This window comes from Phocoena sinus, chromosome 3, assembly GCF_008692025.1.
Source record: "Phocoena sinus isolate mPhoSin1 chromosome 3, mPhoSin1.pri, whole genome shotgun sequence".
In the NCBI taxonomy this organism is placed as follows: Eukaryota; Metazoa; Chordata; class Mammalia; order Artiodactyla; family Phocoenidae; genus Phocoena; species Phocoena sinus.
In genome coordinates this window covers 59,365,283-59,385,429 of record NC_045765.1, presented here as the reverse complement: position 1 = coordinate 59,385,429, position 20,147 = coordinate 59,365,283, and the positions used below count along the sequence as shown (strand labels likewise).

The window sequence follows — 20,147 nt, the reverse complement described above, 5'->3', positions numbered from 1 at the left end:
CCAAAGGAAACAAAAATACTCACTCAAAAGGATATATGCACCCCATGTTCACTGCAGCATTATTTATAATAGCCAAGATATGGAAATATGGAAAAAAACCTAAGTGTCCATCAATGGATGAACGGATACAGAAAATATGATACACGTACACACACACACACAGACACACACACCTATATAAAACAAAATGGAACATTCATCAGCCATAAAAGTGAAGGAAATTCTGCCATTTGCGACAAAATGGATGGACCTTGAGAGCACTATGCTAAGTGAAATAAGTCAGATAGAGAAATTAAAATACCATATACCACATAATCCCTCTTATATGTGGAATCTTAAAAAAACCCAAACTCACAGGAAAAAAGATCAGATTTGTGGTTACCAGAGGCAGAGGGTTGGAGGAGGAGGGATGATTGGAGGAAAGTGGTCAAAAGGTACAAACTTGCAGTTATCAGATAAATAAGTACTGGGAATGTCATGTACAACACAATGACTATAGTTAACACTGCTGTATGATACGTAGGAAAAGTTGTTGAGAGTAGGTCCTAAGAGTTTTCATCACAAGGAAAAAACCATTTTTTTCTGTATGTGAGATGATGGATATTAACTACCCTTATTGTGGTCATCATTTCATGATACATGCAAGTCAAATCATGCTGTACACCTTAAACGTATACAGTGCTTTATGTCAATTATAATTCAATACACCGAGAAAAAGAACATTGTAGAGGGTAAGAGGTGGAAATTATAAACAGAATATATATCATGAATGTACAAACAAATTTAATGAGAGGCCAGAATGTGTTATTTTAAAAAAGTTTTTTAAGGCGTTGCCCCACTCACTGTGCAGTGGGCGGCTTTGCAGCCCTCTACCATCAGACCAGAGGGGATTCTACCTAGGGACATGGTCCATAGTCACAGGACACACAAGTAACACTATATCTGAACTCTGAAGTCCTGCATTTGAGCCCTGGTCTACTAGCTGCATAGCCTTAGGTACATGGCTCACATTCCCTAAGACTTAGCTTCCTCATCAGGAAAGTGAGATAAGGCAGGAGAACTGACTAAACAAATGGCCAAGGCAGAGAAAGTGGCAAACCCTGTGCAAGACCAGCTGCTCCTTCCCAGTTCTCACAGTCTGTCCACCTGGCAACCAACACCTGCCTCTTCCCTGCAAGGCGTGCAGCCCGTGACACGGTGCTTCAGGTCTACACAGTTGCCTTGGGAGATGTCACTATATTCCAATCGTAACAACTGTGCCCTAAGTTTTCCTAAGGTCTGTAGTCTGCGATTAAGTCCCTTCCTCACTTCTTGGTATTAAAATGCCCTTTCTTATATGAAATGGTGAGAGTAGATGGTAGATTCTTTACACAACCTGGCCCAGGGAGGACAAAAGCCAGCAAGCAATACTTTGTCCATCTCCAAAATGATTGACACTTTATGGATGGCTAGTGGGAAGCTGCTGCATAGCACAAGGAGATCAACTCTGTGGTCTGTGATGACCTACAGGGGTGGGGTAGGGAGGGTGGGAGGGAGGCTCAAGAGGGAGGGGATATGGGGATATATGTATACTTATAGCTGATTCATTTTGTTGTACTGAAGAAGCTAACACAATAGTGGAAAGCAATTATACTCCAATAAAGAGTTTAAAAAAATGATTGGCAGCTGCATAGCACAGGGAGATCAGCTCGGTGCTTTGTGACCACCTAGAGGGGTGGGATAGGGAGGGTGGGAGGGAGATGAAAAAGGGAGGAGATATGGGGATATATGTATATGTATAGCTGATTCACTTTGCTATAAAGCAGAAACGAATACACCATTGTAAAGCAACTTTACTCCAATAAAGGTGTTAAAAAAAAAAAGATTGACATTTTAGAAATTCATATTGTTGTACAAATCCAAAAACTCCATGTATTGTGCATACACCCAGTTTTGTTTTGAGCAGCAGAAAACCTGTAAGGTCAGAGTCAGTGGGAGACGTATTTAAGAATCTGTGGAACTGAGTGTCCAAAAAGACTTGTGTGAAATTATCATCCCAAGATTACCTACGCCTAGTCTCCTTTGCTCTGCTGTTTGAATCTCTGGAAATTTCATTAAAAAGTCAGCAAAATTTTGCAAGGATGGCAGCTTCTCAAAAGAACCAATCCCTTTTTTTGGCATCCCTTACCAGAACATTAATCACTCATTTGCAGTTTAAATATTTCTCAAAAAGAAAGAGGCGCTCTCCCAAAATCATCTTGGGCTTTTTGCCAGGCAGTGAGGAGCAAGTGTATCTTCTTGATGGGGAAGAGTGATTCACATATGGGGGTGGAGTTCAACTGGGGTGGTAGAGCGGGTTTACATTTGAAAAATCCTAGGTGAGATGACTATTTATCAAAACTTTTGGCAAAAACTGCCTTCTTGGAGATACCTTAAAGATTATCCTATGAATCTTGGTGAGCATTCTGACAGGGGTCTTAACCTTGAAGATTTAGGCATAAATGGTTTCCTTTGAATCTTCGGTATTTTATGCATTTTGAAACCTTATTTTGGACTTCCCTGGTGGCGCAGTGGGTTAGAATCCGCCTGCCAATGCAGGGGATACGGGTTCGAGCCCTGGTCCGGGAAGATCCCACATGCCGCGGAGCAACTAAGCCCGTGTGCCACAAATACTGAGCCTGCGCTCTAGAGCCCGCGAGCCACAAGTACTGAAGCCCAAGTGCCCTAGAGCCCACACACCACAACTACCGAAGCCCAAAGTGCCCTAGAGCCCATGCTCCGCAACAAGAGAAGCCACCGCAATGAGAAGCCCACACACCGCAACAAAGAGTAGCCCCCGCTCGCAACAACTAGAGAAAGCCTGTGCACAGCAACAAAGACCCAACGCAGCCAAAAAGATAAATAAAATTTAAACAAAACAAAAAATCATTTGGGGCCAGCCAAGTCCCTCTTAAAAAAGTAAGATTAAAAAAATAAATAAAACCTTATCTTGAGAAGATTCCCCAGGCTTCTCTGAAACGTTGGGGACCCCACATGAAGGCCTGTCCCATTCTCTCTGGGAAGAGCCAGGCATGCTCCCCCCTATGCCAGGAGCTCTCTCCTCTCAATCACTTAAATGCCTTGAGTGTTACCTTACCAGAGAAGCCTCCCCTGAGCACCTATGTAAGACGACACTGCCATGCCATCACTCCACTTTATTGTGGTCGGAGCACCACTTGCCCCCCGGCCTTGTGCAGTGACTCTACCTCCCTCACTAGACCAGAGCTCCCTGAGCACCAAGGTGCTGTACCCTCACTACCAAGAAGGGGAACAAGCACATGTAGATGCGATAAATATGGATCGAATGGATGCATCTTCTTTCAACAACTCAGTGTCAAATGTGTAAATAAGTCCACTCTTGAAATTTCTTAATGGGATAATATGCAGTATACGGGAGTAACAGCCATCAGAGTTAAAAAATACACTCTCTGCTTCAGTAAGTCCACCTTGAGGACTTTCTCCTACAGATACACTTGCACTTACGCACAGAGACCCACACACAGTGATGGTCACTGCGGCACTGTTTGTCAGAATGGACACGAGGAACAATCCATAGAGAACTGGGTACATTGCTCCTGCCTACAGTATCAGTAACTGGAGTCACACCATGAGAGACTAAAGCAGCTCCACATGCCAAGATGAGTAAGAACTGCCAAGGGAGTAACAGCGGCAGCTGACATGTGTGCCAGACACTGCTGTAAGCACTTCACATGAATCCTCTTTTAAGCCTCCCAACCACCCTGTGTTATACCTCCATTTTACAGATGAGGAAATTGAGATACCAGAGGAATGAAGTAACTCCCCCAACTCACACAGCCAGCAACTGGCAGAACTGGAATATAAAGCCAGATGAGCTGGCACCAGTAACCACTGACACCACACTGCAAAAACAGTGGGGAACACGACACACACACACACACACACACACACACACACACACACACACACACACACACACACACACACACACACACACTTGAAAGGCCAGTAGGATGGGGAAGACTTTATGCATCTGTATGCTTTTTATGTGCTTGGACTTTCTGAAAGGGTACATGAAAACTCATTCCAGAGACTGCGTTGGGGAGAAGTGGGAGGACTGAGTGAGATTTTATTACCGCACACTCTTTGTACCATCCAAACTCTCACACATATTACCTACACAAAGACATTATGCAAACATTCACTAGAGTCAGTAAATTGTAGGGCTGGGATGGACCCCATCATTTCACGGCGGGGGGTAAACAGAGGCACAGACTTGCCTGAGGCCACCCAAGTAGAAGGAGGAACCCCAAGGCACTGCCAGGGCCCCGGATGCCCAGCCCCTGGTGGGTTCTGTCGCCTTCTCTAACAGTTTCCACTAAGGCCGACTCAGCTGTCACAACTGGAGACTTTCAAAACCTTCCAATTACATAGAATTGGGGGGAAAATTATGATTTGGAATTCAAGTGTTGACACTTGAAAAATACCAACTCCCTTTCACTACAAGTGCTTTAGCATGTTACTAAGGCTTTGTCTGCATGTCTCTAGAAAGGTTATTTTCAGAACATTCCACTTAAACCTGGAGATGCAGGGTTCTCCGCTGTTTCTGGGAGCTGGCACCACAATTTACATTAAACAAATGTTTTGAAAATTAGCTGTTCACGGTTCCAATTTCAGCTTCCCCCAGGGTTTAATGTTAGCCAAATACTGGTACAGTAAGCAGACAATGTGTTTTATTGTGTAGAAGAAAAACAGACCACCATAACAGACTTCCTGCTTTTGTAATCAAGGGAAAAGTTGAGTGTTCAAGTGATTATTGGCATATGGTTATTAGAAACACTGAGTTCCGAATATAGCTACTAGAAGACACACACACACACACACACACACACACACACACACTCTATATTTCAAGTCCAAAAAGAAAGAAAAAGCATTCATAGTGTTTGGGAAGTTGGGAAGTTCGGAAAGTTACGGGGCAAAAACTATGCCAGAAGACTGGGGGTGACAGGGAGCAAGGTTCAACCCAGGGTTGCCAGAGACACTCAGGTTGGAGAGGTGCCACAGTTCTGCCCCTGCTGGCCCCCTGCTCTGTGGGCAGCCAGCTCCCTGAGGCCCATAATCAAGAGATGATGGATTTGGCATCTTCATCTTCTTTTTTAACATTTAAAGGGGGATACACAGGCACTTTCCCCTGCCTTCCCTGTCCTGCACCTCCCCCCAAATGCAAATGTTGTAAGGGAAAAAAGAAACAGTTCAATCTGCTAATTTTATAGTTAGCAGGAATGTGCACTCTGTGAAATCCCCAGCCTGCCCTGAGCCTCCTCCAGGGCTTGTGAGCAAGGTGGAGTACAGTGTCTGGAAATAACTTACAGGACACTCTTCTGTATCCGGTTTCTCTCTCAAAGAGCGGGGAGTGATTCTGAGCCTGGTGGGGTAGGGTGGGGTGGGGGGTGTCTGTTGGCAAGAGGAATTTAGATTTTGTCGTTTTCAGGGAAGTGTTTGTCCACACCCAGAAGGATGTACAAAAAATACAGCCTCTTACACCTCAAACAGTGTGGGTGGGAGGTGAGAGGTCACAGAAGGTGCCCCCCACGTGGTGAAGGCCTGCCTGATGTCTGGATGGGTTCAGAGGAGGGGACATGCTGGGAGGGCGGGCTGGCATGTGGCTCCGGGTCACTGCTCCTGGACCTGTTCTGGGAAGGTGTCCTCACCAGCTCGCTCTGGTGAGGGCTTTGGGCTCTAGTAAGAATGTCCTGACGATGACACTGCATTAGGCCTTGCAGGGCATTTCCAAGGGGATATTACTGGGGGTCTTCCAAAATAGGGAGGCCACCTTCTGCCAGAGATAATTTCCTCTTAGTCTGGCTAGAGGCCAGAAGGGTGACTCCTGAGGGGGCACCCCAGGGCAGGGCAGGGTGGAGCAGCCTTAAGATTCCATTTTATTAAACACAGAGCTGCGCTGTTCCTAGTCTGCTGGCCCTGGAGTCTGTGACAACAGCTGAGAGGCAGGGCCCAGTGAGGAAGAAACAGAAACCATGTGTCCCAGTTACCCTGGAGTCTCAGACAGGTGAATGCAACCAGCCACGGGTGTGGACCTCCCGAGGGTGGACCAGAAAGATCCTGGCTTGGGATTAGTTGGCCTGCCCCATCCTAGAAGACATTAGGTCACACTCATGAGAAGGTTTCGCTCCCCACAGAAAGATCAGCACCTACGACCTAGTCTCAATCCCAGCTGGGTCTGGCAGAGAGCGCCCAAATAACGCATCTATTTTCCTCCTTAACAAGGTGGTCATTTCAGAGAGCTAACCATCTGAACCATCCCTGCTGGAACAGGCTCGGAGGAGGACATGCAGCCATGGCAACACAATGACAGTTCTGGGCACGTCAAGGGCAAGCGGGCAGCTGGCAGCTCTGGGCAGGACTCGATTGCTGTCGCTCGCACAGGGAAGCTCCTGTATATACATGTCCCACCCCACGGGCGTGAGCATCTCCTGGAAGGGTGGACACCAGGTCCCTCCAGCCTGGGGCTATCTGCCCCAGCACCTCCCCACATCCCCCTTGCCTACAGAGATCTAGTCCCCAACTTGCGTCCAGACTCTGGCCACTTGAGCTGGACTAGCCCTCTGTCACCAGCTCTATTTGTTCCACAGGCCCCCACCCCAGAGGGGAATGAGCCCTCAGTAGGAAGGGGAGCCCGCATGACCCCGCCTGCCGGCACCCGCCCAGCCCCACCCTCCACACGTCCCTGCCAAATCACCTACGCACCTTGGATTTCCGGGCCCCTTTCTTGCCCCCTGCTTTCTTAGACACGGGCTTCTTCTGGGACGGAGACTTGGCCTTTTTGGCTGGGGGTGGTGTGATGATGGCTTCCAACTTCCCTTTGGATCCTCGTTTCTTCGCTAGCAACTCCGGATGGATGTTTGGTAACACTCCCCCGCTGGCGATGGTGACTCCTTTTAGCAGCTTGCAGGAAAACCAAAGTAGTGGATGGTGAGTCAGACCAGCACGTCCGTGACCTTCAAGAACTCAGCCCTGCCCCCACCCCATGCTCTTGCTTTTGGTTGGTAGAGCTCCCTCCTCCATGGCATCTACAAGGAGGCTGACAGGACCCTGGCTCACAACACGGGGAGCAAGTCTTCAGAGTCCCTCACTCGGGTGGAGTTTCCACTCGGGTGGAAGAAAGAACCATCTTTCTTCCAAGGAGAGCCAAATGCCTTGTTTCATTCCCCTCCCCCAAACCAATAAAATCTTGGGGAAAAACTGCCATGGGGTGGAGGGGGATGGGGAAGCTGCTACTAGTCCAAAATGCAGTCCACACCCTTGATAGCCAGCCAAACAGCACCCTCCCTCTGGACAGACAACTCTTGGGCAGCAAGACTGCCTGCTGGTGTGTCTGGGTGGGGGAGGGAAAGGAGAGCCCCTTACCTGATTCAGCTCTTCATCGTTGGCCACGGCCAGCAGGATGTGCCGGGGCGTGACCCGGCCCTTCTTGTTGTCTCTTGCTGCATTGCCAGCCAGCTCCAGAATCTCCGCTGTGGGGAGCAGAGGGGAAGGGCATGTGGTCACATTAAAGCATCAGAGAACCGTGTGCACCCTCCCGGATCCCCTGTTCTTGGTGCCAGGAATGGGAGCAGGCAGTTGGCTTCCCGAAGCAGCTACCCCGAGCTACGAAGCTGCAGGCGGTCTGCCTGGCAACACCTGGAGCCAAGTCACAGAGGTGTTGAGAGGCAAAGCTGAGTGAGACTAGGAAGACCCCTGGTCCAACCCCTTTGTTGTGGACATGAAGACCCTGAAGCTTAGAGAGGAGAAAGGACCACCAGCTGAAGGCCCTCAGTGAGAAGTGGTAGAGCTGAGATTTGAAGCCCTTTCCCAGAACAGGGCTGCCCACAGTCAGCGCTCCAGACATCACCAGCAACAACCCCGTGGAGCCAGCAGTGTGGCCGAGACTGAACTGTGCATCTTGAGCAACGGGTCATACATGGGTTTACAGGACTTCAGGGGGTGGTGGCATATTACTTAGTAAATTTCTGTTAATGGAACCAATGTTGAACGCCTGTACACTCAGATTCAAAACTAGAAGGATATGACTGGACCCTTTACAAAGTCAACGTCATAAAAACATAAAACAAAAAAGGTGGAGTGTAGTAGATTAAAAGAGGCTACACAGCCACAACAGCCAATTACATATAGTGCCAATCCTTGATGGGATCCTCATTGCAAAAAAAGCTATAATAGTCATTCTGGAGACAACTGAGGAGATTTGAATGTAGACCAGATATTAGACACAAAGGAATTATTGGTTTTCTTGGGTGTGATAATGGTATTACCACTCTGAAGGGAGTATCTTGTCCTTAGGAGATACATGCTGAAGTATTTAGGGGTGAAGGGCCTTGGTGCCTGCAATTTACTCAGATAATCCTGAAAAAGTCTACAGAGGAAAACAAATGTGGTGAAATACTAACACCTGTTAAATCCAGGAGTGATGTAAGAGAGCAAGACGTCGGAGAGTTCCTCTCTCAGCTTTCTGTATATTTGACTTTTTCCACAAAATAAAAAACCAAGAAGGATATGAGCCTGACTTAGAGTTGGTGCTAAGTTAGAGTTTATTGACCAGTCCTTTGGGGCGGGGTTTGCCAGACAAGAAAACAGGTTCTTCCACAGCACCAAAGATGGGGAAAATTAGGAAGTACCCTTTGGCAAGAGATTTTTTTTCTCCTTGGTGGCCCAGTTCTCTTTGTAAGTGTCAACCTCATCACTTTCGCCTCATTTTCTTGATGAGAAATGCAGACTCTCCCAAAATGTATCTTACACCCTCACTTCTGCAATTCTGTCCACGCCACAGCCCTGCCTGTCATATCCACCTAGCACTCCCTTCTAGGCTCAGCTCAAGTCTGACCTCTTCCTGGTACTAAAGGATTTCTAATATTCAAAGTTATGTTGCAAACACTAGATATCTCCAGCAAAGCGAAAACGCAGAATCATTATAAAATAACTAGGGAAAAAATTCTAGCTACATTAAAACCATGTATTTAAAATTTACAATATTACATGGTTTCTGTTGTTAAGGGGTACTAACAGCTGAACCCAATGCAAAAACTAGTCTGTGTGTCAAGCTGAAAATCTGCTTGGATACTCACACCTGGATCACACGGATTCAATGCCTAAATCCAAGGCAGGAATTCATTTACTCAATAATCAATCACTGCACTGATGATACTTGGACACCAGAGGCAACTGAGGCCCCTGCCTGCTTGATGCTCCCAGGCCATAGGGGTCCCTCACCCTGAACGTCACATGAACAAGTCACTAGAGTGAGGCCCGGGGAAGAAGGGGAGATAATCAGTACACTTCCCACCCTCATCCACTAGTCTCCACAGGGCTGTTTCCCATACAGCCTGAGTACAGGCCCACCTGTCAATTTCATGGAAGCTTCCCTATAATTGATGGTGACTGTGTGTCCCGAAGCCCAGAGGAGATGACCCTGTCACGGCCAAGCAAGAAAGCGTGCTTGGGATACCTAAGTGACCTGATGCCCATGTGCAGAAATGAGCCCAGCTTGGCCTCCATTCTCCCACGTTCACGCAGGAGGCAGCACATCTGCAACACTATTGTCCAACTCACTACCTGTGAGGAAGTGAGGCCGGAGCCTGACGCAACAGGAGCCTGACCCTAGGAGTAAGGTCACAGGAAGGAGAGCCAGCCACAGCCAGCCCAAGGGACAGGAAGGCTGGAGAGGGCAGCTGGCACCGCTGAGCTGTAGCCCACTTGGCTGGCTTCCTGGCCTCCACCACCCCCTCACCTCCCCAGCCTTCCTCCACTTTGAGGCCACAGGAAACGTGAGGCCACCAGTATCTACAAAGCCAGAATACACAGGAGGAGGCTGGGGGATTACAACCTTCTCCCCATAATGTGCTAAGAATGCTTTACCTGGCCCTCATTTAAAAAGAGAGAGAGAAAGAGATGGAGAGAGAGAGACAGAGAGAAACCCACAATAGTGTCCTAAGCCCATCCATTTGGCAAGAAGATCGTTTGAAATTATGGTTTCTCGGGAAAGTGGAAGTGGCCTGTTTTCTCTTCCTGCCCAGAGTATTGGGTGCAGGTTCTCCCCAAGAGAAGGCACAGTGGCCGCTGGTGGAGGCTGGAGGGGAAGAGGCAAGTGGTCTTTTTATTCTTGGCATCACTACTTTATTTTTTGTGTGGGGAAGGTGCAGATGGTGAATGCAAAGACCTGGAGAGGGCTCACCAGAACTCCAAGTGTGTCTGGGCCCCTGATTTGGGTGAGGGACAGGCAGTATGTAACACAAGCAAGTAAAACAGTGCACTGAGCTCTAAGGAGCACCCACAGCTGAGAAACAGGACGATCAGTTCTCCAAGAACTCCCCTGGACTACCACTAGCTCCCCCTCCGCTGCCACTCTCACATTGTGTCTGCAATCGCAAATAGTTTGAGTTTCTCCACATGGGAAATGTCAAGGACTGTGCTCACTTACCGCTAATTCAGCCTGGACTCAGGGGAGCCAGACTGGATCCACCTGGGAGTAATAACAAGGTGGACATGGAGGGGCTGGAGAGGTGTGTGGAGTGGGGTGAGGAGTGTTCTAACTCCTCAGAAAGAGCTGGGCTGGGGTGTCCTTCCTGTCATTCCTCTGACTTCTTCACCAAGGAGCTAGAAAATCCAGGACTCCTTCCTTTCTGCAAAACCCCAGCTCACCTGTGATCTGCAGAAGACCAAGATAACTGGCCCTCCCACTCCCTATCTTCAAAGAGAGGACCCTCGGCCCTGTGGGGAGGGAGGGAGCTGCGTCAAGTGGGGAAACAAAGAGGGGCAGAGATTCCCATCTTGGCTGGTTGTGCAAGAGCTTTATCTTCCGTTTACTCCTGCATGTTTTCCAGTTGGATAGTTACCACCGCAACGGCTACGGTCAAGGGACACACAAGAGGGAGCACCTCAGAGACACACCTTTTATGAGAAGTGTGTTCCCCGCTCCGCCCCAGGCAGAGGGCTGGGGAAGTTGACAACAGCCCAGAAAGATGGAGGACGCACTCCTGCTGCGCACAAAAGTAGGAACCCAGAGCACGAACTCGCCCCTTGCCAAGTGTTCAGTAATCCCAACCCCCCTTCGTCCTCAGTCCAGTGTTAGAAACGGCAGTCATGAAGGGCTTTCCTGGCTGAGAGAGGACTGCCTGCTGCAGTGGGAGAGGAGAGGTGCCAACTGCCAGCAACTCAACGAGATGGATCAGTTCCCATCTGCTCTCCAGGGCACATCTGTGGGAGGGCAGGAGAGAGGGTGGTGAGTGCCGAGGAACTGGGGCACGGCACACGCCACCAAAGGTGATTTCCTGATTAAGTTTCCTTCCTAGCAAGTGATCCTCAGCTTTGCAAATGATAGCAAGGGCAAATTCATGGAAGCCCTAGGCTCAGGGCTGTGCCTGGGCTCCTGCCACTATACCCACTGCCCGCGGGGATGGGCCCCTCACCCCCACTAGCAAGGGGGCCGCCTCCTGGGCTAGGCCGGAGCCAGCTTCAGCTCTGCCTCGACTTGAATGCAGTCCGTGCCTCCCTACCAGGGAGGGTTTCTTGCACATGATTAATCTTGCATTGTGGAAGGCTTTGTGCATCTCTAAATTTTTTTTGCCTCTGGCTGTTTTAAGAAAAAAGGGATTCTGAGAAAGAGAACCAGGAAAGCAGCACATCTACAGACGCAAATTCTTTTCTCCACGGCTTCCAGAGCTCCATGCTTGGATCCTGCCACGGAAGGAGGTTCAGGAGCCACAGCCCTGAGGTTGTAACCCAAACAAATGGAACCCGTTAAGAAACCATGGGGGCTTCCCTGGTGGCGCAGTGGTTGAGAGTCCGCCTGCCGATGCAGGGAACACGGGTTCGTGCCCCGGTCCGGGAAGATCCCACATGCCGCGGAGCAGCTGGGCCCGTGAGCCATGGCCACTGAGCCTGCGCGTCCGGAGCCTGTGCTCCGCAACGGGAGAGGCCACGACAGTGAGAGGCCCGCGTACAGCAAAAAAAAAAAAAAAAAAAAAAAGAAACCACGGGAGGAACCTGGCAAAGAGCAGTAACGGGGAGAAGAAACAAACCCCTGACCAGGTCCTCCACCCCTCAAGCCAAGTCTTCCTGACCAGTGACAGTCTAATTTTGATACCGCCGGCCAGCACTGGGACTGGTGTGGGGCTCAGAGCACGTGGGGTCACTCTGGGGAGGACCCTCAGTGCGGTGAGGTTCCCCAGTTATAAACACTGCAAAGGGGACAGGTTGAATGATGAGCTACACCGGCCACCTGTGAGGTAAGTTTCCTGTTTTAACATCTTTTTGTTTAAGATCTAATTGGCAGAACACCGGAGTGTCTCTGGCTCCGACTCCTGGCCAGGGCCGGTCCCTGGCGAGCGGTGAGTCGCTGGCTCCATCATATGCAGCGGCCTGGCCCAGCGACGTGACCTTATTCTCTCCTCAGAGCAGCAGGCACGGCAGAGGCACCCCCGGGCCCACCATTCCCCAGCCGCGTGGAATGCGATTGTTTTAAGGCCACTTGACGAAATTCCCACAACCTTGAGTAACAGCATTATTTGGCAGCCTTCTCAGCTACAGCCCAGCTGTCTGAACATGAATACCTCTGATAGGTCTACTTTCCAAGTTCACCAAGAGACCAAAGGCTTAGAGTCTTTTTTTTTTTTCCCCCAAATGCCTGAACTGAGCCCTATCTGTTGTACTGAAGCATTCTATCTCCCTTCAGGGAGCTGAAGTCATGGTTGGCAGAGTTAGACTCCTAACAGCTAACAGGTGATGTGTGGAGGCTGCACCAAAGGCTAAACACGGACCTTGCAAAGGGAAGAGTCGGGGGCTTCTACAGAACTGCTTGAAGCGTCTCCTCTCACAAAAGCAATACTGAAAAGAACCAGAAATCAAAGGAAAGCAAATGTTCACGTAATCCCAAGGAGAAAACAGGTATCTGCTACAAAGCCGACAGCACGACAAGGAATCTGTTTATCGTATTTCCTTCCATTCATCAGGCTGCCATCGGCAGTTCATTGAGTTCAGAACTGTTTTACGCCATTCTGGAAGACCTTAACCCAATCAACCCCAATCGGAGAGCGACTGCTAAGCGTTTCCTGCGTCCTGACTGCACCACAGTTTCCAATTCCCTCGGCAGCCCAGAATCCACCGGCCCACATCCCACCTTTTCGGGAGATGAGTGGCAGGGGTTGAAGCCCGCTGAGCCGTCAGCTTGGAGCACCAGGGTCTTGCCTGTGGGCCAGAGCAAAGCTCTCTAGTCTGCCTGTCCCAGGGGCCTCCGAGGAAACAGGGGTTCCACAGAGAAAATAAAACCTACAGCAGTAATTGAAGGTGGTATGTTCTGTGCAGAAAACAAGGTATTTTGTAAGAATGAACCATTCTGTTGCTTTTCTGCAGATGTTCCGAGTCTCATACAAACTTGTCCACTGCTGCTGTTAAGCCCACATGACAGATCCCCTCCTCAGGGCCCATGAGCCAAGGGCCCAGGAGGCAGCATCTGGTCCAGTCTCCCACCTATCCCACAGTCTCCCAGTAAGAAAGAAACACAGCTTAATGTGAGAGTTTCTGAAGTAAGCTAATTGTTTTTGGTATTTCAAAATAAAAAATTAGTAATTTTGCATTATTCAGATTAACAAAAAAGAGATTATGATTCTTGGCAAATATTACCTTCATTTAAACTGCCAACCCAGCTTGGTGCATCAGAAAAGCCTTGCTCTTCCTTCCCCGAGTCTCTAGCGATTCTGTGTAAGCTCACCTCCTAGGTCTGTCTTCAGTGGAGGCAGTAGCCCCGAACAGCACCACGCTGAAGCCGGGGGCGTGCTGTCAAACAGCCTGGGTGTGAATCACAGCTCCTGCCCTTTAGCTGTGAGAGTTGCCAAGACACACCTGTGCCTCAGTTTCTCATTCTATAAAAGGGGATGATAATTGAGGTCACCTCTAGGCTTGTGAGGATTAATGAGTTACCAAACGACATGCTTAGAACACTTGGTAAACGTAAGCTCCAAATGCTGATGCTACGGCCACACACTTTATCTTTTAAAACAGAGTATAACAGGCTTGATTTCTATGGGAAGGAAACTAGACTTTCTTTTCCTCAGTTTCCTCTATCAAAATAACTGGCTGGCTGGCTGGCTGGCTGTCTAGGTGGATAGATGGGATGTACGTTGAGAGCCAAGAGGAGGAGGAGAGAAGCAATATGGAAAACCTGGCGTTTCCTCCCCTGATAGTTTACCCTTTGCTGTTACACTTAACTGTTTACATATGTTTGAAAAATGCACTTGAACCCGCTTAACCTCGGTGCGCCAGACTTGCCTTGATATTACGCAGCACCCAGGGTGGCCCCACAGGCATCCTCTGCCTGAGGATGGGGTCTGGGGCTTTTGCCTGACTCAGCAGGGGTAGCGTGGCAAGGGCAGGACCAAAGCCAGCTGCTGAGACAGCACAAGGCAAGGCCCCAGAAGGAAGGCGGAAGGACGAGGTGGCTAGGGAAGGCCAGAGGAACCTGCTCTGACCCAGGGCCTGGCTGACAGCCGGGCAGGGCCCTCTCCCCACCGCTCACTGCTTTCAAGGACTCGAAATTAATTTACAAGGAAATGGTTAATATGTATGTTTGTTTTGATATGGAAAATCACAGCCATTTGTTCTTAATTCATCTCAGGAAGGGGTGAACAATCAAGAGATGTCTGCTGACATGAAATGATTTGAAGAGTGTAATGTAAAGAGGAAACTCATTTGAAGAGCCCTGACATGGTGCCATTTCCCAGACGGACTTTTAAAGGGGAAACAAGGAGCAGAGCAGGGCTTTTGTAGGCTGCCATCCTGTGGGGGGCAGAGGCCATGCCTGTCGCCCGCGCTGACACGTGTTCCTGGACATGTGGCACAGCTTTGCCTCCTGGGAGTGGAACTGGCGACCAGATCCGAGGGAGACATCTTTTTCTACCCTTTTGGCGCTGAGTTTATCTTGTGCACAATTTATCTTTTCAAAACGTAAAAAGTAAATTGAAAACACAGCATAAATGAGAAATGGCAACTATGCTATATGCCACCCCACTGGCCTTGGCAACTGTATGTCGTAAGCACCCTCCTGCCTTGACATCTGTCCCAGCCTGCTTAATCCTGCTTCTGGAAAAAAAGATCTGACCACATGAAGACTTTTTAGGTTCTTCCATAACTGACTGTTTTTAGAGCGATATGAGTGTGTCATAGTAGGGGAGGCCCCGAAAGGGGCTGCCGCTCCTGGGGTCACCTTTACTAGCCCAGCCCTGTCTGCCTAAACGAATTCCCAATGCTGAGGGCCACTTGTCTAAGGATTTGCCTAAGCTCTGTTGCCCAGGATTCCACCTCCCCTTCACTAAGAGGACAATGAAGGGACATCAGGCAAAACCCTTTGGCCCTTCAGTCCACCCTCAGCGCTGCTGAGTGCTACAGCCTCCCCACACCCGACTGGGCACTGCCCTCCACTCTGCTCAGGGCGGCCGTCTGGTGCTTCTCCCCCAGGACCTCTGGGTCCAGCTACAGGCAGCACCTCCCACACTGAGCAGACTGCCCCTTCCCTATAGCCCAGCACACGTCCCTCCAATGGCCATCACCCCTCTTGTGCTCATGCACCTCCTTCCTGTCAGGGACTACTCGTCCTTCCAGGTCCATCCCGCAGGACCCCTGTCCTGTTTGCCCACAGCAGGCCACAGGGCTGTCTTCCGCCTGACACAGCCACACCACGTGCCCTTTGGCAATCACCTGTGACTGCGCAGGGCCCGTTCCTCTGGTGAGTCCACATCTGCCTCCTCGGCCAGGCTGCTGCTCTGGGGAGGACAGGAGCCAGCCATGGAGGCCTGGGCATATCCCATCCTCCTGAGATGTCCACTAAAGGCAGAGGAGATGCAAAGTGCACTGAGTAATCCCAAGCCCCAGGGCTCCCCTTTTCACTGCTAAGATTTCAGCTCCATTGAGAGCCTACAGAAATGCTCTTCTAGAGATGAGTTATTGTGCTGAGTGACCTTGGAGAAGTTATTTAAACTCCTCGAGCCTCAATTTCCTCCTAAGCAAAATAGGTGGTTTGAGGATTCAGTGAGTTACCAGATGTAAAGCACTTAGCCAATGCCTTGCACATAGTAAATGCTCAATGTACGACAGGCGTTTTATTATCTAAACCGTCCTGCCTTTGCCTGCATGCAAAGCACTGCCCTCTGTGCCCCAAAACTCACATTTTGACAAGCCACGATTTTAATCTGTGAGGGAAACTGCCAGGGCCTGGGGCAGAGGTGGGAGAGCAAAGAAAACAATGCTACTGGAGTTAAAGACCTTCATTTTCTGAATGAACAGCAGATATTGAGTTGCAGCGGTCAATATCCAGATTTACAGAGACAACAGAGAAATGTTAACCAAAGACTACCTCAGTTACCCATTACCACAGGAAGCATCCATCAGGATATCGACGGCAAAGGAAGCCGATAGATTAGCCTTTTCCAGAGGCCCTGGATTTCCACATGGTCCTCACAGTTCTGCAGGCAAGAAATGTGGGCTCTGGCAGAGAAGGAGCCTCCTTCTATACGGAGGACATATGTAAATGTCTTCTATCAAGGCCATTCGACACATGTCCCCCTGTAGACCGACACATGTCCCCCTGTAGACCCCACAGGCCTCTTGAAGTACCAGGGAACACGTTTTCTGGTCACTAGATGGAGGGCACTTGTCTAAAAAGGAAGAAGGTGGGGTGGAAGATAAAGGAAGAGAGCGGGAGGGAGGGAAGGTGGAGGCAGGGTCAGAGCTGTAGGCTGGCTGAGCAGCCTGGCAAATCCAAGGAGTGTGTGTGTGTGTCATCCTCTTGGCAACCAGAACTGGAGGGGGTGGTGGGAAGAGGGAGAGAGAGAGAGGCTGACTGTGGTTAGTATCCTTTGGGTTTGTCTCCTTGCTAGGACTTATTTATAGTTCTGAGAAGTGGCTTTTTGCTGTCATGGTATTTTATTCTGGGTTGACTAAACAGAGAAGCCCTCAGGCAGGGAAAGAAGCTAAGAGGGCTATAAATATATTTTATTAGTTGCTGATATTTTAACAGGAAGATATTGAGAGAAGAGATATTTGTAGAATTCTTACCTACTTCCTCCTCCTCCTCTAAGTAAGTAGTTCTTTTAAAGCCATTCTTGATGGTCATCCACAGGGGACCCAGGGGGACCTCAAGCACCTCTCCTGGGATGCTGCTACTTTAATCAGGTGGGCAGCTCCTGGCTTCCTCTGTTATTCGAGGTGCAGCTGGAGACCTCCTTTTCTGGCAGGAGTGAGAGATCAACTCTTGAAACACTCCCAGTGCCTTCCTATTTGCCACCAACAGTTGCCCTGCCACCTGCCTCTCCTCAGGCAGGTCTGGTCCAGGACGCCCTGGTGTTAATCCTAATTATGCATCATTAAAAAAACCCAGGGGTCTAGTTCAACTCTCATCCTTACCAATTTCCTGGCAGCATCTGACATTACCTACACTCCCCTCTCCAGAAATTCATCCTTCCTCTAACTAGTCTTCTTACCCTTCAACAAAAACCTATGTGCTGAGCAGCTGAGCGCACAGTGATGAGGGAGGGGGTAGGGAAGGCATAGTCCCAGCCTTGGGGGTCACTAATATGTCCTTAGGGATGTCTGACCCATCACAGACACTCAGTACAAATCTGCTGAAATCAACAGTGATTCTTCGGACCCCCAGCACCCAGCTCAGCACCTTGTACCTGGTCAGAGCTTGGTAACTCTTTCACAAATAGGTCATTACAGATGAATTACTAAACCAGTGAACAAGCACTGCAGCATTCAGGCGGTGATGCAGGATGGAAGTGCAGGGATGTTCTCCAAGGCACTGTCCTGGTTTTATGGATGAGAACAAATACTCAGGATCCATGGCAGGCCGTGTGAACTACAAAGCTGTCATCCCGGGGGAAAGCAGCCCCAGGATGGCCCAGGATCCAGGCAGGCCGTCCCTCTCAGTCTCAAATCAGGACTCAAGGTTGGCTGAGGGGACCAGCGATGTTGGGGCAGGTTAGAGGCAGATCAACCACCCTCAGATTTTGGCTCAAATATAAATGTCAGTCTCTGCATATCACATGCACCCATTACATTTACTATATTTATTTTGAAATGAAAAGGGAGAAGAGTATATTTAGAAACATATACAACATATATAAGAAACTGGTAACACTGATTGTCTCTTGAGAACTGGGTGTGTGAAAGAATAGGGAGAGAAATGCATGTCTCACTGTATGTCCTTTGGGAACATGAATTTTGTCATTGGTATGTATTACTTATTAAAGGAAACAATTACTTTGTGTAAAAATAAAAAGACAGGAAAGACCTACCAGATATGAGAAAGATATTATAAAGTATATAACTAGATAAACATACCAATGAAACAGAAAAGGAAGTCGAGAAGTAGCCCTAATTATATCTAGAAATTTCATGTATGGTAAAAGCAGCATCTCAGATCACCAGGGAAAAGACGGAATATCCAATTAATTGTGTTGAGACAGATGGGTAACCACCTGGAACAAAATTAAGTTGAGCCCTCTCCCACGCTATATATCAGGATAAATTCCAAATGGGTCAAAGTAAAAATGTAAAAAATTAAACCATAAAAATACTAAGCAAGAGCATGAGGGAATTCCTCTGCAGCCTTGGAGAGAGGTAGGCTTTCTGAACAATGACTGAAAATCCAGCAAAAACAGACTCATAAAGACTTCAGATAAACTGGGTAATCATTTCATTTATGTTAAGGCATTGCATTGTACACTTTAAATATATACAATTATATTTGTCAGTTATTCCTTAATAAAGCTGGGGAAAAGATAATTATTCAGAAAAATATATGAGAACTGTGTATAATATATATTTAAAGAAAAATTTGAAAATGAAGAGAAAACAAGATATTATAAAGAATGACCAAGCAGATTCACAAAAGAACCAAACAACTTCCAGAGTAAAAAATATCAACTGAGATTAAAAGTTCAGTGACTGAATTAAATAGCAGATAAGACACAGCTGAAGAGAGAATTAGTAAACTGGGAGATAGTTCTACAAGATAGACCAGAAGTAATTATCCAGAAAGTAATCTAGAGAGACAGAAATGAAAAATACAAATGAGATGAACAGATATGGAACTTAGATAAAACACTAATGAATGTTTAATTTGTGTTCCATAAGGAGAAAGAGACTAGAATAGAGACACTGAAGAAACAACAGCTAAAAACTTTATGGATGAGATAAAGACATGTTCAAAATCAGAGCCTGAGAAAGCTTACGACCAGAAGACCTCACTAAATGAAATTCTAAAGGATGTATAAAGTGAGCCCAGATGGAAGGTCTGAATGAAAGAGGCATGCACAGTCTGGGTCACACATTTTTCCTTGCCTAAATCCAGAATCAGTTTTGTAGTGCTTCATGCCTTCCCATTGGCCCAAGCGAAAACAGAACTTCTGGTGGGAACCCAGCTATGCATATGCTGACCCCAATGACAGAAATGAAAGCTGCATATAGTCCTTCAAAGGGGAATCATGAAGCAACAATGAGAATCCTTGACCACTGAGGTTTCCTAGGCAACATGGCTTATCTTCAAGAAAGCAGAGAGGTTTACAACAAATGGTGCTGGAACAACTAGACATCCACATGCAAAAAACTGAATCTAGACAAAGACCTAACACCCTCTGCAAAAATTAACACAAAATGGATCAGAGACCTAAATGTAAAATACAAAACTATAAAACTCCTAGAAGATAACACAGGAGGAAATTTAGATGACTTCAAGGTTTGGTGATGACTTTTTAGATACAACATCAACGGCACAATACGTGAAAAAAATTGAAACTTTTTGAAAATAAAAAAAAATCTGCTCTTTGAAATACAGTGTTGAGAGAATATGAAGTCACAGAGCAGGAGAAAATATTTGCAAAAGAAAGCAATGAGACCTTTCCTTTCTCTGATCCAAGTGATGTGGTCCAACCCCCGGGGCTGGGAGTACAGGGGACATGGGGCCACTGTTTTGTGAAGGGGGCCCAGGCCACACTTAACACTCTCCTGGACAACCTCATGGCCTCTTTAGAAGAACTGAATGAAGGACCAGATGAAAGTTCAGTTTTTGAGCTCTGCAGCAGATT

General features: G+C 48.1%; 1 protein-coding gene across 9 annotated transcripts in view; it reads right to left on the bottom strand.

Annotated features, from left to right (window-relative positions):
• The window catches only part of LOC116750637 (core histone macro-H2A.1), an 80,418-nt gene that overhangs the window by 41,900 nt on the left and 18,371 nt on the right, over positions 1–20,147 (bottom strand). For all 9 annotated transcript variants that reach the window (XR_004349050.1, XR_004349051.1, XM_032625532.1 and 6 more), the window contains exons 3-4: positions 7,426–7,532; positions 6,766–6,963 (exon numbers count right to left, since the gene is read on the bottom strand). Coding sequence is in view for 7 of the 9 variants with exons in the window: in XM_032625532.1 (XP_032481423.1) it covers positions 6,766–6,963; positions 7,426–7,532 (305 nt within the window). In the remaining 2 variants the exon portion in view is untranslated. The remainder of the gene's footprint in view (positions 1–6,765; positions 6,964–7,425; positions 7,533–20,147) is intronic.